Genomic DNA, 18,492 nt, shown 5'->3' with positions numbered 1-18,492 from the left:
GTTTTAGTAAATTTATACAATTGTGCAACTATCACCACAATCCAGTTTTTTTTCTTTGTTTTAAGCAGAATAAAATGTTAAATAATTGCTAGAGGTCTTAAGGGGCTCCCACCTTCCGGGGACAATGCTTGGATTTTTTTCGAAAACAATTTTATTTTAATTGCACCCAGCTGTTCGCGTCTCTTAGGACGCAAACTGGTCCAGCCCTCAGTCCCCGGGGAAGCGCTTTCCTTTTTCTCATATCAATAGATTGGAGGCCTTAGGGTATGTATATTGCAAACTACGAGTTCCGGGCGCGCACGGGTCGAGCCGCAGGGTGTGAGCCGCGCGGGCCGCCGTAGTCAGCTGCTGCGAGAAGGAAGTGTCCGAGCTGCGGGCGGAGACTGCACCATGGCCCCGGACCCCTGGTGAGCCCCGGGTGAGGGCGGCAGCGCGCGGACGGTCTCGGGGGAGGCCAGGCTTCCGGGGAGTGGGTGATCGCTAGACATTGGGGCCGGGGGCCTTTCAGAATGAGGGGTGGGGGAGCAGGGATCCTTCTCCTGCCGCCGAAAGCCGGGGGTTGAGGGGCTGCGCTCCGCCGCATCCCGCCGCCACTAGGTCCTGCAGGGGTGGCTGGGGTGGGAGACGCGGTGTACACTTGGGGGAGTTCCAGCGCCGAATCTCTGAGCCGCATCTCCATCCTGGTGGTGGAGCTGGCTGATGCGGGACTCCTGTGAAAGTGAAGTACAGAGTAACCTTTTTGGTGGAACCCAAGTCCCTCTGGTGAATTTCCTTATTTCGCCCGTAGCGAAACCGAGGTTCAGAATTCACGGGAGTAAGCGAGTTAGTAACCAGTTGACGCTGGGGTCTAGATCTTGTGCGCCTGGGAAGGAAATTATGCCTGTTGTTGATAAGGTATTTTATCCTCACCTCAGTATCATGAAGACTGTCTACAGCAGCAACTTATGCAGTAAAACAGTAGCTGAGAAGAGTCTTTTATTCAATAGTCAAGTCCCTAGGACTGGATGATGAAAGGCACAAATTCCGATCCAAGGAACCTACTGCAATAGCATATTCACTTGAGCTTTTCGTTTACTAATTAAAAACCGTCTAGCTCTACAAAGTTCTTTTTGGAGAATATGTCTCACATTAGTACTTCTAACATAGTTTATAGTTGAGTTGCAGACAGTCTGGATATTAATAGATTAACTTTGCAAGATCAAAGTTAATCTACCTAGGATCTGGATTGTCTGGACCAATGGCTTAACTGATTCCATACTATTTTTTTTTTCACCTGATTTTAACACCCTGATAGAAAAATTTAGAAAATACTGAATATTTGCAGAGGAAAAAAAGAAAAAAGAAACATCCTTAATTCTATCATCTGGAATAACTGCTGTTGTTGACTTTTTATTTTTTTATTATTATTATTTTTTTATTTTAATTTTAAAATCTTTAATTCTTACATGTGTTCCCAAACATGAACCCCCTTCCCACCTCCCTCCCCATAACATCTCAGTGGGTCATCCCCATGCACCAACCCCAAGCATGCTGTATCCTGCGTCAGACATGGACTGGCGATTCAATTCTTACATGATAGTATACATGATAGAATGCCATTCTCCCAAATCATCCCACCCTCTCCCTCTCCCTCTGAGTCCAAAAGTCCGTTATACACAGCTGTGTCTTTTTTCCTGTCTTGCATACAGGGTCGTCATTGCCATCTTTCTAGTTTCCATATATATGTGTTAGTATACTGTATTGGTGTTTTTCTTTCTGGCTTACTTCACTCTGTATAATCGGCTCCAGTTTCATCCATCTCATCAGAACTGATTCAAATGAATTCTTTTTAACGGCTGAGTAATACTCCATTGTGTATATGTACCACAGCTTTCTTATCCATTCATCTGCTGATGGACATCTAGGTTGTTTCCATGTCCTGGCTATTATAAACAGTGCTGCGATGAACATTGGGGTACATGTGTCTCTTTCAATTCTGGTTTCCTCGGTGTGTATGCCCAGCAGTGGGATTGCTGGGTCATAAGGTAGTGCTATTTGCAATTTTTTAAGGAATCTCCACACTGTTCTCCATAGTGGCTGTACTAGTTTGCATTCCCACCAACAGTGTAGGAGGGTTCCCTTTTCTCCACACCCTCTCCAGCATTTATTGCTTGCAGATTTTTGGATTGCAGCCATTCTGACTGGTGTGAAGTGGTACCTCATTGTGGTTTTGATTTGCATTTCTCTGATAATGAGTGATGTTGAGCATCTTTTCATGTGTTTGTTAGCCATCTGTATGTCTTCTTTGGAGAAATATCTATTTAGTTCTTTGGCCCATTTTTTGATTGGGTCATTTATTTTTCTGGAATTGAGCTGCATAAGTTGCTTGTATATTTTTGAGATTAGTTGTTTGTCAGTTGCTTCATTTGCTATTATTTTCTCCCATTCAGAAGGCTGTCTTTTCACCTTGCTTATAGTTTCCTTTGTTGTGCAGAAGCTTTTAATTTTAATTAGATCCCATTTGTTTATTTTTGTTTTTATTTCCAGAATTCTGGGAGGTGGATCATAGAGGATTCTGCTGTGATTTATGCCTGAGAGTGTTTTGCCTATGTTCTCCTCTAGGAGTTTTATAGTTTCTGGTCTTACATTTAGATCTTTAATCCATTTTGAGTTTATTTTTGTGTGCGGTGTTAGAAAGTGATCTAGTTTCATTCTTTTACAAGTGGTTGACCAGTTTTCCCAGCACCACTTGTTAAAGAGATTGTCTTTACTCCATTGTATATTCTTGCCTCCTTTGTCAAAGATAAGGTGTCCATATGTGTGTGGATTTATCTCTGGGCTTTCTATTTTGTTCCATTGATCTATATGTCTGTCTTTGTGCCAGTACCATACTGTTTTGATGACTGTGGCTTTGTAGTAGAGCCTGAAGTCCGGCAAGTTGATTCCTCCAGTTCCATTCTTCTTTCTCAAGATTGCTTTGGCAATTCGAGGTTTTTTGTATTTCCATACAAATCTTGAAATTAACTTTTTAAATGAATTTTTTACTTTGTGTAATATATGTGTGTATATAATGTATTTTATAGAAACAGAGACCATTTCTCTGCATCACAAATATTCACCGAAAACACAATCTTTGTTAGTGTATCATGTGAATAACCATGATGGAGTGTGATTTAATCATTGTCCCTTTGTACCTTTTTAAAAAACACTACTTTTTTTTGCTTTTATTTTTTTTAATTGCCCCTTGGTACCATCTCTCACTTCTTTGACTTGGTTCCTAGAAGTGGAGCTACTGGATCCAAGAGTATGAACATCTTTAAGGCCCTTGATACAGATGGCTGAGTTGCCCTCCACTTCATGGAGGCTAATAACCTCATTTTACACATAAGGTAGGATATATAGCTCAGAAATAAGGTAGAGGTCCCAGGGTATCCATTTAGATGGGTGGAAACTGTCCCCAAGCCCCTAGGCCTCTTCCTCGGTTAACATGCAAAAAGCGCTGATAATTTCTCCTGCTACTCTCAAGTAGTTTAACTTAGCAGCTTTCTCATGTCTGTTGAAAGTGAGACACTGGGGGACTCTGCTGTGCTCAGTCAACTTCCTTGCAAAGTGGGCTGCTGATCAGGAAAGCAGAAAGGAGTAGGGGATAGGACTTAGAAAAATCTAGAAAAACAGACTTGATTACAGCTTCGCCCTCCTGCGATCGAGAATCATGTCAGTGATGCTTTACTCATGTTTGGAAGTAGAATATGACTGTTACTCTTTTAATGGCATATCAAAGCAAATGGTAAGCTCACTGTGTGATAGAAATATCGCATGGTGACTGTCTCTGAACAGGCTCTTTGCTAAAAGTTAATCAGCTTTACCACTTTTTCCCTCTCCATTCCAGTTCCTCAGCCTCTGTCATGGCGTCACCATCCTCTTAGTCTCTTAGACCTAGAAAACTCTAGTTATCTACTTTTTCTTCATTCGTCCTATCAGATTATTGACTCATCTCCATGATTCTTATTTTTTTCTTTTCTGCTGTTGTCCAATCCTTTATAGCCTTATGGTTTACAGAAAGTAAATGTTGGTGGCTAGTTATGGAGTTGAATAGCTGGAGAAGTCTTCTACTGGTCTCCTTTACTCTTCTTTCATTCCCAGTGATTTGTGTACATGGAGTTCAGGTTACTTTTCCTAAACTAGCACTTTAGGCGCCTTTGTGTTTGATTCCATCGTGAGGTTGCCCATTACCACTAGGCCAGTGGTTCTCAAGCTGTGCTATAGATTGGAATCTCCCGGGGAGCTTTACAACTCCTCACGTCTAGGGCAAGGCCCCTGCCAATTCAATCAGAATACTTGGGGTATGAGGAAGCTTTAAAACACGTCCCCAGTGATTCAAGTGGCTTGCAAGGTACTTCAGTGGTAAAGAATCTGCCTGCTGATGCCGGAGATGCAGCTTGGATCCCTGGGTGGGAAGATCCCCTGGAGGAGGAAAGGGCAACCCATTCTAGTATTATTGCTGGGAAATCCCATGGACAGAGGAGCCTGGCAAGCCACAACCCATGGGGTCACAAAAGAGCTGGACACAGCTGAGGACTTGCAGACCAGACAGTGATCCACATGTGTAGAACTTCAGAACCAGTTTGTAGAGCTCATGTGAGAACCAAGGATTAGGAGCAAGACAGCTGGGGTTTTGGCCGTAAGCGTTTCACATAACCTCTTCAAGGCCTCACTTTCTCTGTAAAAGTATACCCCACAGTTCTCAAGTTCCCTTCAAACCTTATTATTATGTTACTCAAGACTCTACAGAAACTAACTTCAACTCCTTTCTGCCATCTTGTTCTTCACTGCCCTACCCAGGACCACCCCTCAGCCGACCATGCCAGGCTCTTTCCCTTCCTTTCAACTTTGCTTGCTTCCTGTGCCTCTCACCTCTTCTAAAAGGTGCTCCTCCCTCTTGCTGGAGTGAGAGGCCTGCTTTGACCTTGTGGTTCAGCCCAAGGTATAACCTCTTGGCCCAGCCTTATCAGGTCCAAGTGTCTCGGCCAGTAATTCCTGTCACTTCCGAACTCCAGAAATACGCACTTGTCATTTCTATGCCTCATCTGTCAGGATGTATGTTACACCTTATTATTGATTTGCATTTGTGTGGGCTAGGACCACAGAGCCAGACCCAAGAACCTCTTTTCATTGATGACGACATGGAGGGAAAATGGGGAAATGTGGCAGAGTTGGGGCCAGCACCCAATTTTCCTTATCAGCCTCCTGTTTCCTTAATTATGTATTGGCTTATATCACCTGCTCACTTTTGGTATAATGAATATATATGCATATATTTATAGTACATAGTCAGGGAGGTTGTGGGGTCCACGATCAGCTCGTGGACATTCTTCTGATTAGGTGGTGGTGAGGTGATCGAGAATCAGCATCATCAACCTTGTGGTTCCAAAATCAGTCTGGGTTCTACGGTTAAAGTCGTCTGCCTGCTGGGGGTTTCAGTATCTGCAAGACAGCTTGAAGGACACGGCTCAGAAAATTGTCTACCACCCTTGAGGAGGAAGTTTAGGTCCTTGACTTTGCTTAATGGCTAAACTATTCTTATTTTGTCTTGCTTGAGTGTTTTCCTTTCTTTCTGCATTTTCTTACTTCTCAAAATTTACTCTTTGGAACTCAAGGAAGGCCTAGGAGGCTAAAGCTTTTCTATAGACAAGAGGCAGGTGGAAGACATGGAAGGCCCCATAGGTTATAGTACCTCATTGGATCCTTATTAAATTTAAAACGTAAAGCTCTTAGCATAGAACCTGGCCCAGATCAGGTACTCAGTTGTTATCCATAGTTATAGTTACTATAGTTAGAGTCCTCAGGGAAAGGACTGGAAATTGTTTTTTTCTCTTTGTTCAAAAAGACATTTGCCAGGTCCCCTCAGTGTTCAGGTGACACATGGGAATTCAAAGATTTTAAGAAGTGGCTTGTTTATTTTTTTCAGACAAAAATTAGAATATTAGATTCCACAGCAGGTCTAAATATTGTTTACTGGCACAGTCCTGGAAAATATATCTGTCATGTATTCATAGTCTCCACCATTTAGAAGAGATGAAATGTGTATACATTTAGATATTTTCTGAAAGAGATAAAAAGTGAAAAGGCTGTTAGCAAAGGAAAAATTAAGGGACTGTTAGAGATTCGTTGTGAGCTCTTCAAAGCCCCCACCCCTGCTGAATAGCAAATAGAAGCTCAGGATATGTTTTGAGAGAATTCTGGTGTCAGGTGGGTGTGTGTCCTTTGTCCTCAGAGCATTATGTTACCTGTTGTTCTGTAGGGCTCTTCCCTAAATAGCTGCTCTCCTGGCCTCTCACTCTCCATCCTTTTATCCTGCCTTATTTTCTTTATTCAGTTCAGTCCGTTTCCTGAGTCATGTCTGACTCTTTGCAACCCCACAGACTACAGCACGCCAGGCCTCCCTGTCCATCACCAACTCTCGAAGTTTACTCAAACTCATGTCCATTGAGTCAGTGATGCCATCCAATCATCTCATCCTCTATCGTCCCCTTCTCCTCCTGCCTTCAATCTTTCCCAGCAACAGGGTCTTTTCCAGTGAGTCAGTGCTTCGCATCAGGTGGCCAAAGTATTGGAGTTCTAGCTTCAGCATCAGTCCTTCCAGTGAATATTCAGGACTGATTTCTTTTAGGATTGACTGGTTAAATCTCCTTGCAGTCCAAGGGACTCTCAAGAATCTTCTCCAACACCACAGTTCAAAAGCATCAATTCTTCGGCGCTCAGCTTTGTTTATAGTCCAACTCTCACATCCATACATGACCACTGGAAAAACCATAGCCTTGACTAAACAGACCTTTGTTGGCAAAGTAATGTCTCTACTTTTTAATGTGCTGTCTAGGTTGGTCATAACTTTTCTTCCAAGGAGTAAGCGTCTTTTAATTTCATGGCTGCATTCACCATGAATTGCAGTCACTGCAATTTCACCTGCAGTGATTTTGGAGCCCTCCCAAAATAAAGTCTCTCACTGTTTCCCCATCTATTTGCCATGAAGTGATGGAATCAGATGTCATGATCTTACTTTTCTGAATGTTGAGCTTTAAGCCAACTTTTCACTCTCCTCTCATTTTCATCAAGAGGCTCTTTAGTTCTTCTTCGCTTTCTGCCATAAGGGTAGATGTCATCTGCATATCTGAAGTTATTGATATTTGATATTTCTCCTGGCAATCTTGATTCCAGTTTGTGCTTCATCCAGCCCAGTGTTTCTCATGATGTACTCTGCATATAAATTAAATAAGCAGGGTGACAGTATACAGCCTTGACGTACTCCTTTCCCTGTTTGGAACCAGTCTGTTGTTCCATGTCCAATTCTAACTGTTGCTTCCTGACCTGCATATAGATTTCTCAAGAGGCAGGTCTGATATTCCCATCTCTTTCAGAATTTTCCACAGTTTGTGGTGATCTACAGTCAAAGGCTTTGGCATAGTCAATAAAGTAGAAATAGATGTTTTTCTGGAACTCTCTTGCTTTTTTGATAATCCAGTGGATGTTGGCAATTTGATCTCTGGTTCTTCTGCCTTTTCTAAATCCAGCTTGAACATCTGGAAGCTCACAGTTCACATACTATTGAAGCCTGGATTGGAGAATTTGAGCATTACTTTACTAGCATGTGAGATGAGTGCAATTGTGCAGTAGTTTGAGCGTTCTTTGGCATTACTTTTCTTTGAGATTGGAATGAAAACTACCTTTTCCAGTCCTGTGGCCACTGCTGAGTTTTCCAAATTTGCTGACATATTGAGTGCAGCACTTTCACAGCATCATCGTTTAGGATTTGAAATAGCTCAGCTGGAATTCCATCACCTCCACTAGCTTTGTAGTGATGCTGCTTCCTAAGGCCCACTTGACTTCACATTCCAGGATATCTGGCTCTAGGTGAGTCATCACACCATCATGTGTGATCTAAGTCATGAAGATCTTTTTTGTATAGTTCTTCTGTGTTTTCTTGCCACCTCTTATTATTATCTTCTGCTTCTGTTAGGTCCATACCATTTCTGTCCTTTATTGTGCCCATCTTTGCATGAAATGTTCCCTTGGTATCTCTAATTTTCTTGAAGAGATCTCTAGTCTTTTCCATTCTGTTGTTTTCCTCTATTTCTTTGCACTGATCGCTGAGGAAGGCTTTCTTTAACCTCCTTGCTATTCTTTGGAACTCTGCATTCAAATGGGTATATCTGTCCTTTTCTCCTTTGCTTTTCACTTCTCTTCTTTTCACAGCTATTTCTAAGGCCTCTTCAGACAGCCATTTTGCTTTTTTCCATTTCTTTTTCTTGGGGATGGTCTTGTTCCCTGTCTCTTGTACAGTTTCACGAACCTCCGTCCATAGTTCATCAGGCACTCTGTCTATCAGATCCAATCCCTTGAATCTATTTGTCACTTCCACTGTATAATTGTAAGGGATTTGATTTAGGTCATACCTGAATGGTCTAGTGGTTTTCCCTACTTTCTTCAATTTAAGTCTGAATTTGGCAATAAGGAGTTCATGATCTGAGCCACAGTCAGCTCCTGGTCTTGTTTCTGCTGACTGTATAGAGCTTCTCCATCTTTGGCTGCAAAGAATATAATCAATCTGATTTCATCATTGACCATCTGGTGATGTCCATGTGTAGAGACTTCTCTTGTGTTGTTGGAAGAGGGTGTTCGCTATGACCAGTGCGTTCTCTTGGCAGAACTCTAGTAGTCTTTGCCCTGCTTCATTCTGTACTCCAAGGCCAAATTTGCCTGTTACTCCAGGTGTTTCTTGACTTCCTACTTTTGCATTCCAGTCCCCTGTAATGAAAAGGACATCTTTTTTGGGTGTTAGTTCTAGAAGGTCTTGTAGGTCTTCATAGAACCATTCAACTTCAGCTTCTTCAGTGTAACTGGTTGGGGCATAGACTTGGATTACTGTGATATTGAATGGTTTGCCTTGGAAACGAACAGAGATCATTCTGTCGTTTTTGAGATTACACCCAAGTACTGCATTTCAGACTCTTTTGTTGATGATGGCTACTCTATTTCTTCTAAGGGATTCCTGCCCACAGTAGTAGATATAATGGTCATCTGAGTTCAGTTCACCCATTCCACTCCATTTTAGTTCGCTGATTCCTAAAATGTCAATGTTCACTCTTGTTATCTCCTGTTTGCCTTGATTCATGGACCCAACATTCCAGGTTCCTATGCAATATTGCTCTTTACAGCATTGGACTTTACTTCTATCGCTAGTCACATCCACAATTGGGTGTTGTTTTTGCTTTGGTTTCGTCTCTTCATTCTTTCTGGAGTTATTTCTCCACTGATCTCCAGTAGCATATTGGGCACCTACCAACCTGGGGAGTTCATCTTTCGGTATCCTATCTCTTTGTCTTTTCATACTGTTCATGGGGTTCTCAAGGCAAGAATACTGAAGTGGTTTGCCATTCCCTTCTCCAGTGGTCCACGTTCTGTCAGAACTCTCCACCATGACCCGTTGTCCATCTTGGGTGGCCTTATGCGGCATGGCTTATAATTTCACTGAGTTAGACAAGGCTGTGGTCCATGTGATCAGATTGGTTAGTTTTCTGTGATTGTGGTTTTCAGTTTGTCTGCCATCTGATGGAGGAGAAGAGGCTGATGGAAGCTTCCTGATGGGAGAGACTGACTGAGGGGGAAACTGGGTCTTGTTTTGATCAGTGGGGCCATGCTCAGTAAATCTTTAATTCAGTTTTCTGTTGATGGATGCAGCTGTGTTCCCTCCCTGTTATTTACCTGGGGCCAAGCTATGGTGGAGGTACTGAAGATAATGGTGACCTCCTTCAAAAGGTCCCATGCATGCACTGCTACACTCAGTGCCCCCAGCCCTGCAGCAGGCCGACCCACGCCTCCGCCGGAGACTTCTGGGCACTCCTGGGCGAGTCTGGGTCAGTCTCTTGTGGGGTCACTGCTCCTTTCTCCTGGGTCCTGGTGCACACAAGGTTCTGTCTGTGCCCTCCAAGAGTCTGTTTCCCAGTCCTGTGTAAGTTCTGGCAGCTCTGTGTTGGGTTTAATGGTGACCTCCTCCAGTAGGGCTTGTGCCATACCCAGGTCTGCCGCACCCAGAGCCTCTGCCCCTGCGGCAGTCCACTGCTGATAAAACAGGAGAAATTAAAGAGATGCCCTGCTTCATTTGGTCTCAGTGATTAAGTTAACAATGAATGGATTGGTTGTAATGTCCATTTGACCTGTGGCAACCCACTCCAGTATTCTTGCCTGGAGAATTCCATGGACAGAGGAGTCTGGTGGGCCTACAGTGCACGGAGTCACAAAGAGTCAGACACGACTGAGTGACTCACACACACAGGTTGTCCCGTACCTCCACAGGAGACACCCAAACACAGTTCCGTCTCAGTCTCTGTGGGGTCTCTTGAGTTCGTTGTTCATTGCTGTATTCTCCCATGCCTGGAGCAGTGCTGGGCTCTCCAGAAATGTTTGCTGAATGTTTTGTGAATGAATGCATTGGGATGCTTTATCAGGGGGCAGAGATCACAGTGGTTGGGAGCACAGACATGCTCGTGGCCAGGCAGCTGGGGTTTGCAGCTGGAGGTGCCAGTTGGGCAAGCGGCTCTACCTCCCTGTGCCTGATTTTTCTCAAGTATGTGCTGGGGATGGGGACCCAGCTCCCAGCGTTCTTGTGTGGGTGGGGTGAGTTATTACACAGGAAGAGTTGAGAAGGGAACCCATCCCATAGTGAGCTACCATTCACCGTGTGTATGCCTCCACTGCCCCTCTTATCATCCCCCCTTCCTGTTGGCTGTTGTGACTAGAATTACAAACTGCAACTTTAGATTACGCTGAAATTTCCTTTAAGGAACTTTCAACATGTCTCTGCCTTTATGACTCTGACGCAGGTTCTCCACCTACGACTCTACCTGCCAACTTGCACAAGAGATTGCCGAGAAAATTCAGCAGCGAAATCAGTATGAAAGAAATGGTGAAAATACAACCAAGGTAAGGCCAGGAGAGACTGGGCCCTTCAGAGGATTTGTTTGAGCTCTGAGGTCTGAAAACTACCCCCTCTCAGAGGCTGTATGTGTAACAACCTGTGTGTGTGAGTCACTCAGTCGTGTCTGACTCTTTGTGACTCCATACACTGTAGGCCCACCAGACTCCTCTGTCCATGGAATTCTCCATGCAAGAATACTGGAGTGGGTTGCCTGAGGTCAAATGGACATTACAGCCAATCCATTCATTGTTAACTTAATCACTGACACCAAATGAAGCAGGGCATCTCTTTAATTTCTCCTGTTTTATCTTAAAAGCTGCTAACAGTTTTATAGTCTAGTTCCAGAGTTGGTACACTGTCCCCCAGGTGGTAAATCTGTCAGGCTCTGCAGAAGAAGAGGCAAGTTCTCACCTCTTTGAGTAACCATTCTCAACAAAACGATGATAGTCTTTTATCTTTTTTTTACATTTTACATTTAAACATGATCATCCTCCGCTTTCGGGCTGTAAAAAAGACAGTGGTGGGATTTGGCAAGGTTTTTTCCAGCAAATCCTGAGTCTACGCCAATTCCTTTGATTCTAATCCAGCATCGCAGGTTTCTTTGTAACTTCCCCATTCCAAATTAATGTTTTCCTTTTCCTGCGGTGAGAACCCAGGTTTCCATAAGCACTGATGTGTTCTTGCTCATTTGGTCTCTCTTAGGAGTGAAAGTCACTCAGTTGTGTCCGACTCTTTGTGACCCCATGGACTATACAGTCCATGGAATTCTCCAGGCCAAAAACTGGAGTGGGTAGCCTTTCCCTTCTCTGTGGGATCTTCCCAACCTAGGGATCGAACCCAGGTCTCCCACATTGTGAGTGGATTCTTTACCAGCTGAGCCACCAAGGAACCCCAAGAATTCTGGAGTGGGTAGCTCATCTTTTCTCCAGTGGATCTTCCTGACCCAGGGATCAAACCGGAGTCTCCTGCATTGCAGGTGGATTCTTTACCCGCTGAGCTACATGGCAAGCCCGGTCTCTCTTATAGTTTATACAAAAAAGTTTTCAGAATCATTACACAGGCACCACTATATATACTAAGTGTAGGTTGAATCTCTTTATTGTTATTTTTTAAATTTAGAATATCTCACTAAGGATACTAAGGTTATTCTGTTTTAAAGATACGAGAATTGATTATTTTTTTCTGTATCTTATGCTCTCCTCTGTATCTATTGATACTCATTTTCAGGGTTTGCTTTTTTCCCTGCCCTTAAATTTTAAATATGTAAAACATTTATATAGTACAGAAGTCAGTATTATATGCAAAGGTATACTCAAAGTCTTGTCTCCATTCCACCCTTTTTCTTGCCTCCTTCAACTTCTTCTTAGAGTAATCCTTTGTTTTTTAACTTACTTTCTCATTTATTCTTCCTGTGTTACTTGTGGAAATAAGCATCCGGGGTGTGTGTGTGTGTGTGTGTGTGTGTGTGTGTGTGTGTGTATTCTCATTTCTCTTCCTTTAACAAAAAGGTTGCTCTTTTGTATCTTGCTCTTCACTTAACAGTAGTATCACAGAAATGTTAATCCGTTGAGATCTTTTTGGTTTCTCTTAGGACTTTATAGTGCTCTACTGTGTGGTGGTGTTTAGTCGCTAAATTGTGTCTGATTCCTTTGTTTCCCATGTACTGCAGCACGCCAGGCTCCTCTATTCATGGGATTTCCCAGGCAAGAATACTAGAGTGGGTTGCCATTTCCTTCTCCAGGAGATCTTTCCGACCCAGGAATCTAACCCAAGTCTCCTTCACTGGCAGGCAGATTCTTTTCCATTGAACCACCAAGGAAACCCCTGTTGTGTGTGCTATAGTTCATTAACCTGTCTCCTAAGAATGGGCATTTAGATTGTTTCCTATATTTTGCTCTTAAGAATAATGCTGCAATACATAGCTTTGTGATTTTTTTTTTTTTCTTTTTCTTTTAAGAGTGAATTCTCAGAACCAGGGCATTTGTGATTTCTTTTTTTTTTTTAACCTGTTGCCAAATTATCCTCCACAGGGGTTGTCACCTTTGGCTTCCCAGGTTGGCCAGCAGAGGGCGTTGTCAATTTCCTGAATTTTTGCCAACCTAATGAGATAAAATATTTTAGTGTAATTTTATTTTATTTATTTTTTAAATTGAGGCATAATTGAATTACAATATTATATTTGTTTCAGGTATGCAGCATAGGGATTTGATATTTTTGTACATTACAGTGTGATCACAGATAAGTCTCGTTACCATCTTACCATATGAAATTATTATAATATTATTGACTGTATTCCCTATGCTGTACATTATATTCCCTTGACTTCCTTACTTTATACCTGGAAGTTTGTACCTGTTAATCTTCTTCACCTTCCAGTGTAGTTTTAAGTTTGCATTTTTCATGATATGAAGTGAAGTATGTTTTCACATTCTTAAGAAAGCTGAGCGCTGAAGAATTGATGCTTTTGAACTGTGGTGTTGGAGAGGACTCTTGAGAGTTCCTTGGACTGCAAGGAGATCCAACCAGTCCATTCTGAAGGAGATCAGCCCTGGGGTTTCTTTGGAAGGAATGATGCTAAAGCTGAAACTCCAGTACTTTGGCCACCTCATGCAAAGAGTTGACTCATTGGAAAAGACTCTGATGCTGGGAGGGATTGGGGGCAGGAGAAGAAGGGGACGACAGAGGATGAGATGGCTAGATGGCATCACCAACTCGATGGACAAGACTTTGAGTGAACTCCCGGGGGTTGGTGATGGACAAGGAGGCCTGGCATGCTGTGATTCATGGGGTCGCAAAGAGTTGGACATGACTGAGTGGCTGAACTGAACTGAACTGAAGCACTATATGTATATATATTCTGTAAATTAATTCCCTGTCTTTTGCCCATTTTTTTCTATTGGATTTTTTTTTTTTAATTTTTAAGAGCTCTTTATGTATTAGGGAGATTAGCTCTTTCTGATATATTGTAATTATGTCCTCTCCTTTATCATTTGTTGCTTGACTTTGCCATGGTAGCTTCTGTCATATGAAAGTTTTAGTTTTTTTTTTTTAATAAAGCTATCAATTTGTAATTGCCTCTGCATTTTCACTTATAGCTTTTGCTACTTGTAGGTTATAAAGGAATTTGTTCCTGATTTCTTCTAGCAAATTCATGGTTTCATTTTTTACATTTAGATCCCTGATCCATTCAACCAGTATCATCTTCTGATGATAAACCATTCTGCTAGGTCACTTCAGTCGTGTCCGACTCTGTATGCCCCTATGGACTATAGCCCATCAGGTTCCTCTGTCCGTGGGCTTCTCCAAGCATGAATACTGGAGTGGGTTGCCATGCCCTTCTTCAGGGGATCTTCCCGACCCAGGGGTCTATCCCGCATCTCTTACGTCTCCTGAATTGGCAGGCAGGTTCTTTACCACTAGCACCACCTGGGAGGCCCAATAAACTGTTTTACTAAGGGCTGGATGAAGCACAGACTGGGAATCAAGATTCCTGGGAGAAATATATCAATAACCTCAGATACACAGGTGACACCACCCTTATGGCAGAAAGCAAAGAACAACTAAAGAGCCCCTTGATGAAATTGAAAGAAGAGAGTGAAAAAGTTGGCTTAAAACTCAACAGTCAGAAAACTAAGATCATGGTGTCTAGTCCCATCACTTCATGGCAAATAGATGGGCAAACAATGGAAACAGTGACAGACTCTTTGCGGGGGGGGGGCGCTCCAAAATCACTGCAGATGGTGACTGCAGCCATCAAATTAAAAGACACTTGTTCCTTGGAAGGAAAGGTATGACCAACCTAGACAGCATATTAAAGAGCAGAGACATTACTTTACCCACAAAGGTCCGTCTAGTCAATGCTATGGTTTTTCCAGTGGTCATGTATGGATGTGAGAGTTGGACTGTGAAGAAAGCTGAGTGCCAAAGAATTGATGCTTTTAAACTGTGGTGGTGGAGAAAACTCTTGAGAGTCCCTTGGACTGCAAGGAGATCCAACCAGTCAATCCTAAAGGATATCAGTCCTGAATATTCATTGGAAGGACTGATTTTGAAGCTGAAGCTCCAATACTTTGGCCACCTGATGCAAAGAACAGACTCATTGAAAAGACCCTGTTTCTGGGAAAGATTGAAGGCAGGAGGAGAAGGGGACGACAGAGGATGAGATGGTTGGATGGCATCACCGACTCAATGGACATGAGTTTGAGTAGGATCTGGGAGTTGGTGATGGACAGGGAGGCCTGGCGTGCTGCAGTCCGTGGGGTCGCAAAGAGTCAGACATGACTGAGTGACTGAACTGAACTGAACTGAATTATTAAAATGAGTTTCCCATGTGGCTGAATTATTGCCCAGGTTAGATTAAATTCCTCAATGTAGGCTTTCTGGATTTAGGTTGTATAAAATTTTAAACATTTAAAAAATGTCTCAGATTCACATGTCTATACCAATTCTGATGAACTTTAAAAAAATCTTTCTCTGTTAAGTATACAGTAGTTTAATATACATTTTAAAAGTTACTTATGCCATTGAGCATCGTTTCATTTATTTTTTGGATGTTTGCATTTCTTCCTTTATGAATTGCCTGTTACATTCCTATACATGTTCTTAACCTAGCTTATTATTTCTGAATTTCCAAGTGTTTCTTACCTATTTGTTAACTAAGCTTTGATTAAGCTTTGATATGGCACATTTGGCACAAATATTTTTTCTATTAATTTGGATTTTGATTTTATAAATTACTTTTTAAAAATATACATACTTGTTTTTAAATTTAAATACTTGTTTTACTTGAAATTATCACTGTTTTTATTCATGGCCTTTTCTAAGATAATAGTTAGGCTTTTCATACTCAGGGATTATATTAATAGAAATAGTTTGTCTAATTACCTAAATTTTCTTTAAACTTTCTCCTCTTTTTTAATCTTTTTTAGAACACAGAAATCTTTACAATATTTGAAATTTGTGTATTGTAATTTTTTCCCCATTTGCTAAATTATTAATCCCTGCCCAAGCATGAAGTAACTCCTGTTTCATTCACTGAATTTTTACACAGCTGCACTGTTTTTGGACCTGTTCTTTTGCACTAATGAAGCCATTGGTAACTTCTAGCATCCTACCCTTGCAGTTTTTTTAATAAGGATTTAACCTCTGATTGTGTAAGGCTCCCTTTGTAACACATATCCTTGATCTTTCTATATTTCCCTTCATTTATCCTCCTCTAACAGCAGTTTTGCGTAGTTTTACTTACTTAGTTTACTTGGGGGGCGGGGTGCTGTGCCAGGTCTTCATTGCTACACAGGCTTTTCTCTAGTTGTGAAGAGTGGGGGCCACTCTGTAGTTTCGGTAGGTGGGCCTCTCATTTCAGTGGCTTCTCTTGTGGAGCACAGGCTCTAGGGTGCTCTAGGGGTTGCAGCTCCCAGGCTCTGCAGCACAGGCTCAGCAGGTGTGGAGCACAGGCCTTGTTGCTCCATGTACGGCATGTGGGATCTGCCTGGATCAGGAATCAAACCCGTGTCTCCTGCATTGGCAGACAGAGTCTTCACCACTGAGCCACCGGGGAAGCCCTGCAGAGCTTTATTAAAAAGAATTTTGTGCTGTGCCTCATTTAACTCCTCCTCTCTAATAAAAGCACTGCACACGGGATTTTGGATAGATGTGTAGTATTTTTATAGATTAAGTTGGGGAGCATTTACATTTTTGTGGTGTTGATTCTTTCCCTTCACCCATTCCTTCAGCCGTGTTTCCTGCAGTTACTATAGGCCAGGCACTGTGCTAGATATGTTTTAGATTTTGTTGATATTGTTAATGATGTTTAAAAATAATTTGTAGGAGAGTTCTTCCTCCTTGAATTTAGGAATGCCCTGGATTTTTCTCATTTTGTGATTGATCACCACCATGAATTCTTTACCTTTTTCTAGTCATTGTTCAGTTGATCCTCTTAACTTTGCCAAATAGACTATTTTTAACCTGCAAATAATGATAATTTCATTTCCTTCTTTCCAGCCCTTATGTATTTCTTAAACTTGTCTTATTGCGTTGGTTAGAACTCTAGACCAAAGTTAAATAATATTGCTGTTAAGGCAGCGCTGACCCATTCTGAGTTTTCTTTCCTCGTTTTTTGTCATGTTTTTAATTAATTTCCCCTGTGTTGTATTAATCATATGTTTATTCTATTTTTAGTTATTAATACTGCTAATAACTTTAGTTATTAATACTACTAATAACTTTAGTTATTAATACTATTAGCTGTATTATGAGATCTTCTAACATCAAAGTATTTTTAAATTGCTCAGATAAGTTCTGCTTGGTGATGGCATACTGTTATTTTAATTTGCTTTGCTAATATTTTTGAAAGGCTTTTACATTTATAATCCTTAGGGGAGATTGGCAAATGGCTTATTTTTTTCCTCTTATCTCCTGTCAGTGCTTGTTACCAATGTTGTGTTAGCTTCAAATATGAATTAGGCTTTCATCCTTTTCTGTGCTTTGGAAAGCTTCTGTTAACTTCTCATAACAGAATTTTTTTCCTGAAAATAATAGCTTTCTTATAAAATATTAAGAAATCCTGCTACTTAGAGACAACCACACTTGATGTTTTGATGTCTTTAGTTCCTGGGTTGTTTTTTCTCCATGTGAGTGACATTGCATTTTATGACTTGATTTCTTTTTCTTTTAATAAATTACGATGAATATCTTTCTATGTTAACAAATTTAGATGTCATTCATACTTTTTAATGACTACATACTTTTTCATCTGTTAAATGCTTTTGATGTTTAATTTTGTAGACTCTTAGACCTGGGGTGTGTGTGTGTGTGTGTGTGTGTGTGTGTGTGTGTGTGTGTGTGTTCATTGTTCTTTTGTTTGTCTGTTTTGCTCTGGAAAGATCTGCCTTCCATGGTGTTTCCCCATAGACATTGTGGGTGGTTTTTCCGTGGTTCCCAGAGGTATTAGAACAGTTACGGTTAGATTTTTCTTGGCTGCTGACACCTTTGTGGGTTGCTTGATGTATGTCGTCCTTGGCCAGCCTCTGCTGTTCTGCTGTGTTTTCCTTCTGTGACCCCACTAATCCAAGGAGAGAGCCCCTGCTTCACTGCAGTTGTATAATTGTTCCTTTTAACAAGGTAGCAAATGAAACTTGTGACAATCTTGTCTTTCTAAACATGCCTCTGATTATATCCGTGGTTGACTATGTTTACTTTATAGGGTTGATTTTATTTTTCATATTTTTAAATTCCTGGGAGGCTTTCTCCCCACCTCTCCACCGTCCTTTAAGGCAGCACTTAAGAGTCACAAACAAAACTTGACTCTGGGTTTGTAGATTGGAGAAAATTCACACACTCCTGGAAAAAAGAGTCATATGTGGTTAACATTCCTCTTGTAAAGAAAGGCCACACTGCTATAAAACTTTTAATGGGTTGTAAGGATACCAGTGTGTTTAGGGAAGACTGTCCAGGATGGCCATGGGGCTTGACATCTTGTTCTTTGCAGTGTGGGTGAGGGAACTGTGGGGGTTTTGCTGGTGAACAAAGATGGGGTACATGCA

General features: G+C 41.7%; 1 protein-coding gene across 1 annotated transcript in view; it reads left to right on the top strand.

Moving 5' to 3' along the window:
* Window positions 1-293: 293 nt before the first annotated feature.
* STX8 (syntaxin 8) overlaps window positions 294-18,492 on the top strand; it is a 199,445-nt gene continuing 181,246 nt past the window's right edge. Inside the window, exons 1-2 of the mRNA XM_068978553.1 lie at window positions 294-407; window positions 10,857-10,956. Of these exons, the coding sequence (XP_068834654.1) occupies window positions 391-407; window positions 10,857-10,956 (117 nt within the window). The 5' untranslated portion in view covers window positions 294-390. The remainder of the gene's footprint in view (window positions 408-10,856; window positions 10,957-18,492) is intronic.

This window comes from Capricornis sumatraensis, chromosome 8 (assembly GCF_032405125.1).
Source record: "Capricornis sumatraensis isolate serow.1 chromosome 8, serow.2, whole genome shotgun sequence".
Taxonomy (NCBI): domain Eukaryota; kingdom Metazoa; phylum Chordata; class Mammalia; order Artiodactyla; family Bovidae; genus Capricornis; species Capricornis sumatraensis.
This window is presented reverse-complemented; position numbering and strand designations above follow the sequence as displayed.